This window comes from Nothobranchius furzeri, chromosome 2 (assembly GCF_043380555.1).
Source record: "Nothobranchius furzeri strain GRZ-AD chromosome 2, NfurGRZ-RIMD1, whole genome shotgun sequence".
In the NCBI taxonomy this organism is placed as follows: Eukaryota; Metazoa; Chordata; class Actinopteri; order Cyprinodontiformes; family Nothobranchiidae; genus Nothobranchius; species Nothobranchius furzeri.
The window spans coordinates 85,209,434-85,215,433 of NC_091742.1; the positions used below are offsets into that span (position 1 = coordinate 85,209,434).

The following is a 6,000-nucleotide window of genomic DNA, read 5'->3' on the forward strand; positions in this document are numbered from 1 at the left end:
GCATCTTTAGCTAGGGTTAGGGTAGAGCTCACATACATGGAGCTGCTTCGGGTTTTGTTTCTAAAGAAACCTTCAGCAGACCAAACTCTTCTGATTTGTTCAGAATCCACGTGTACTTTCTTCCAACTCTATCCCTCCTCCATCACTCGTCTATCCCTCTCTCTCTTTCTTATCGCTCTCCTCCGCTCCGTTTCCATCTCCACCCTCTCATTTTCTCTGCGTCTTCCCCACATGTGGTTTTGCTCTTCATCCCTCCTCCTCCTCCCCCTCCCCGTCTTCTCTCATCCCTGGCTCACATATGGTTTCTCTCTCTGGGTGTGTGTGTGTGTGTGTGTGTTTGGTGTTACCCAGAGTTCACTGGGGCTCCCTGCTCTCACACAGACAGAGATGGCTTACGGGTTAGCCTGCTGGGGCCTGTTTCTGCATGTGTTGGGCTGTTTTACGTGGAGTTCAGCAGGGCAGCGGCGGCTTATGCAACACTTTGATTTGTGGGTCATTTAAAGGAAGATGGCACCTCTTTTCTCAGGCAATTTCTGTATTTGAACTCTGATTTCATTCTTTATGTGAATATCAGTCAGTAAACAACAACCTCTAGTTGAGACAGCATTATAGAGCTCAGCCTTTCTAGGAAAGATGAAACTACCTCGTTTATTTGTTTCTTGTTACTAGAAAGTCTTAGAGCAGACTCTAGGGCCAACTGATTTATCATTTATTTAAAAAAATAAAAGTGTTGCACCACAGATGTAAGGTTTAGTTCAGATCTGTTAAAATGATATTCTACAGAAAGATTTTAAAGAATTAAAATCTAGAGAAAGCCTAGAAACCGAGACAAACAAAGACGGCGCCGGCTCAGGAACGATACTTGTTTGAAACAGATTTGGCATCAACTTTTGACTATTTAGACTTGAGACATGAGCAGATAAGAGGTCCTTAAGTCCTTTACTTAGTAGAAGGATGTATTTGCTGCTGCTTCTTCTTCAATGGTGTATGGCGGACTCCCCGGCTGACTCGCTTACATCTCGAATACGTCACGTTGATCGTTGCTCTGATTGGTCCTAGCACTGTCCAAATGTGTGTGAAGTCCATTAAAAAACAACAGTTTCAATGAAGAGACATTATTGCAGAAACAGAACCAACAGTATCACTGGGTTCTCTAGGTAACTGTAACATTACTGCATTATGTCACAATTTTTATCCTTTTGGAAAGCTGAGATGCACTTCAGTTCGTCTGCAGGATTATAACACGCATGTCCCAATGCCTCAGATGTCACGAGTTTCCTTTTTTAGTACGTAGGCACACAGTGTATTTGATCTGAGCTCTTTTGGTGAAGGGTTTAAGGAACGTTGTCTCAGAACCGCTGACCCACTCGTAACATTTTAGCGTCAACGTTCTTACCCCTCAGCTCATTCGCCACCTTCTCTCTCTCTCTCCCTCTCCATGTTTTTGTTTTAGTTACTGGATCTTTTCACTCAGTGGGATTGGTCGACCTACCTGGCTGACTACGGCAAATCTACCTGCAGATACCTGAGAGTGAACCCACACACGGCCCTGGCCCTTCTGGAGAAGTGAGTAGTCCTGTTTAGACCACGCTCTTACAGCTGAAACTACATTTGGTGCTGCTTTTGTTTCATTTACCAATAAAACGGGTAGAATAACTATTTAATCATCATTAGGGAACATGTAGATGGAACATTTTTGCAATTCTAAGTGTGTATTTGTTGTAGATGGCTTCCTGAACAGCCTCTGTTTGGAGAATGTGTATGTCCTTCAGGACTGATAGGCTAACAGCTAGTCAGAAAACATTCAACACTAGTGTATTGCGGCCATCTTTAGACGGTTCTAGTTTGTTGAATTTCACACAAACCCTATTTATTACCACAGTCCTGCATTCTGTTTCCTAACCAGCATAAACATTAGCATTGTTAGCTGAATGTCGCTATCATTTAATAAGCATCCATTAATGGCATTTTTAAAATATTCACTGAAATAGAGTAAAGGTTTCTATTTGTAGACCAGAGTTTGTTTTCAGACAGCAGCAACAGTTTGCTTTGGGTTGCAATTGCGCTAGCCGTTAGCTCCTCAGTCCTGTCAGGTATAAACTGTTTCTCTGAACTCGGGCCATTCAGCAAGCTTTCTCTCCAAGCTTAAAGCATCTTGCATCAACACATTAAACTGTAGAGAAGATATATTTATTGGACGGTTGGTCTTTCAAACAGTTTGATTGTTTTGGGTTTGAAAATAATTAAAATGATGATGGTCAGATTTTAATATCTTGATGCATTCTCTGGAGAATTTGTAGTTGCAGCAGGAGTTCAAGATGCCTTAACGGTGGAAAATCCAAAGCTCAGAACCCTTTTTCCCCTCTAGGCCTTTAGATTCCTTAATATGTGAAGTCAAGCATAGAAAAGGTGAAACTTTCCCTTTAGGATGAGTGAGTCATCTCCATCATGTATAAAAGCTGTAGAAATGACTTCCAGCTGCTTGTCTTTAAGAACATTATCCCTCTTCTTCTCCCTGTTGACCCTCTTGTTGGTGTCTCCCATCGTGTTTGGACAGGTTATTAAAGCCGTGAGTATGGTCTGAGTGGGCTGTTTGATGCAGGCATGTGTAGCCGACTAACCGCTGCTAACACGTTTGTTTAGGTGTGAAATCTGACAACAGATCCTGAAAATAAACTCCGTGTGATGATGTTTATCGCTGCAACACCCACATCCGTGTCTGCACCAGGAAGCCTGAGCTGATAGGAAAATAATGATGCTAATCACAACCTGCATGAAAACGACATTCAATCAGAGTTTGTGGATGTACTTCCTTTGAGATCCTTCACGCAGATAACACACGCACTGGAGGAAGCATCCTACTGGACTGGTCTGACCTCCTGTAGGTCCAGAGTGGTGTGAGAATTTGTTTAGGTTTATTAACTCATTCACTGCCAGCCGTTTCCTGATCGCTAACGGCATTCGCTGCCAGCATTTCTCACTGTTTTTACTGTTTTTTAAGAGTCACAGAACGTTGCGCGCTAGCATGATGTCGATGCCAAAACAACCAAAACAAAGCGGAGACTCACCTCTTACATCAGGAAGAATCTGTGTGTTTCGAGCGTTATCCGTTCTTTCATAATCCGTTGTTGAATTGTGATCGGCAGACGCTTCTCCGGTTCGTGCCTCACTTTTTTTTACAGGAACGGCCCAAAACGATCTCCAAACACATTGATGGGTTGCTCATGTGATCTGTGACGTATGCGGATGAAGATCGGCTTCAGGGCTGAGATGTTTGTTCTCTCAGCGCGGGGGCTCGTTCCGATGCTCAAACAGTAAAAAAATGCAAATGACGACTAAAGTCGTCATTGGCAGTGAACGGTTGGATCTAAAATGACGACTTTAGTCGTCAATGGCAGTGAACGAGTTAAAGGACAAACGATGTTTAAACTGATCTTTGTACTGAAGGTTTTATAGCCAAAGGATAATTAGCTAACCTAGTATTGGTTGTTGTTTTTTCCCCCTTGGAGCAGACATGGGTTCCAGATGATGCTATAGGATGGGATTTTCAACACAACAAATCTAAACCAAGGACAGAAATAAGAGTCCATCAGTTGTCTGTTGGTAGCAAATCATGTTGGTGTAGATCAGTGGTGGCGCCAGGGGGGCGCTATAGCTACCCCTGGATTAGTCATTGCACCCCCATAGCACCCCCAAGTAAATATTAGATTTTTTTTTTACAATTTAATTTTAATTTTACGTGTGGATGTGATAATATTTAACATACACAACAAAAATAACCAGTAAATTATCATATAGATAGTAAAAACTTAAACCAAAACAGGAAGTGGATGTTAACCTTGACCTCATTTTCCACCTGCGAACGAGTGAAAGGTAGAGCTAGTGGTAAAATGGATCGGTTTTTGTTGCCCAAATTTCCACGGGTTCAGTCAGAAACAAATGAATCTTTGGAAGTGATCTCAGACCCACAAAAACCTACGGATCTGGATGAGGAGAGTCAACCCTCAACGGCCGCAGCAGTCGAGGGTTTTGCCGCTGGAAATGCTAACACGGACGTTAGCTAATCTTGCAACACTATAGATGTTTTTCTGTGTGGCTGTATGTGTTTATGATTTCATGGAAAAGTCAGCGATTGTTCATATGTTTATGATGTTTATTAATGATTGTCTCAGGTGTTGTTGAGGTTTTGTGCACGCATGTGTATCTGCTAGTGTTGAAGGTGTTTTAGAGAACAATAGGTACACATGACCACTTCCTTCATGGCACCCTCAATAAAACGACTAGCTCCTTCATAGCACCTGCAGAAAAAAATTTCTGGAGCTGCCACTGGTGTAGATGGATTTTTTAGTTGGTTGACTCTCCAACAGTACAGACAACAGCGCAAATTGGAGGTTTTGACATCATCGGGGGCCTCAATAGCATGTTCAAGATCCACACACAGCCACAACAGCTTGGCTTCTTCTATCGCTGGTCACCAGTTACTGTAGAGTGGGAGCCCATACCTCAACCAGCATGGTGCTGTTGGTCACATCTAACACATAGAGGTGTTAGTCATACACCTAGAGCACTTGGAGCACAACATTCAGATGACTTAGGTGTTCAGGTGGTTCCACAGTGGTTGATCCTCACTAGTTATAGTGAAGGTCAGTAATCAGGCTTTACAGCAATAAAAGCAAAAAGATGACCAACCAAACACAAATGTCCTGACATTGAGTGTAGATCTTTGTGAATTAGTGATGGTGACTGTAGCTAGCTAGCTAGCAGTAGGTTGTTGTTGTTTTCCCTGGTAGACCTACCAACATCCAGGGGACCAGGACAGCATGAGGAACTCCTCAGGTTGCTTTCAAATAGCTCAAAGGGAAATTTCAGCGATGGTGCCCGTGAAGACAAGATAGGAGGCAGAACTGGAGGTTGTAGAGCTCATGATGTTGAGGTTCTCTTTGGGAGCGACCGTGGAGGATGGGATCAGGAATGAGTGCATCAGAGAGACAGCTCAGTCAGATGTTTTGGTGATAACGTCAGAGCAGATGGTCCAGAGTCGGGTGAGATGGTTATGGGTTGAACTTTTGAGTTGAGTAGAAACTCTAGTTTCAAGCCGCTCTCCTTCATTTTACAGGATGAAGGAAACAAGTAGGAAGAACAATGTTTTCGCCCAGTTCAAGAAGACCGACAGAGACCGCCAGAAACTCATCGACACCGTCATCAAACAGCTACGCAACCTCATCGCTCAGCATCAAGCCTAAAGTGAGACACGATTGGTTAAAAGCTCAGTCAGCTGAAACACCTTTAAGCCAGGTTGAAGAGCTTGGTGTTTGCTACATGACTGGTTTCTTTTAAAGCATAACAAGTATCACGACTCCTAAAATCATCTTTGTTGTATCTGCTGAACGTCTGACTCATCTAACATCCCGCCAGATGCCAAATCAGACCCTTGTGATGTTTGCTAGCATAAATCCTGCTGTTCTGGGTCTCAGTCGGCCAGTCCTAAAGGTTGCTTCCGGGTTCGGTAGATGGGAATGAAAAAAGAATAACACCAGCTTCACTCTTGGTCTTAACGTTCATCTTCGATGTTCTTATGAAGAGCAAGACATGAAGACATAATTAGAATGATTGTTTTTCACATGTTTGCTCGCCATCCAAGAAATCATCTTGATTAAATATATTTCTTGTATCATAAAGTTTTTGGCCAAACCTGGTTGAAAATGGCCAAAAACACAAACATTGATATTATTTTGAACTGGTTGCTTAAGCAGATTGTTGTGATTCGTCTTCCACTTCTGTGGCACAACAGTAGAATATGTTAAATGTACATCAGAGAGGTTGATCTATTTTTGTCTTTTTTTGTTTTTGGTTTGACTTATTTAGGAAAAAGCACTGAAATGTTCTCAAGCAAGCAGAGATCTGTAAGAAATGAACCGAGTGTTACTGCAATATTCCATATTCATGAGGACGCATCTCCTTCCCAGAGGGATTGTTTAGATTTATTGAAGTGGGGTGTTT

The 6,000-nt window shown here is 42.5% G+C and overlaps 1 protein-coding gene across 2 annotated transcripts in view; it reads left to right on the plus strand.

The window, feature by feature from the left end:
- The window catches only part of exoc6b (exocyst complex component 6B), a 120,928-nt gene extending 115,454 nt beyond the window's left edge, over positions 1 to 5,474 (plus strand). For both annotated transcript variants that reach the window (XM_070548086.1, XM_070548087.1), the window contains 2 exons: positions 1,454 to 1,566; positions 5,117 to 5,474. In XM_070548086.1, the coding sequence (XP_070404187.1) occupies positions 1,454 to 1,566; positions 5,117 to 5,243 (240 nt within the window). In that variant the 3' untranslated portion in view covers positions 5,244 to 5,474. The remainder of the gene's footprint in view (positions 1 to 1,453; positions 1,567 to 5,116) is intronic.
- Positions 5,475 to 6,000: the final 526 nt, after the last annotated feature.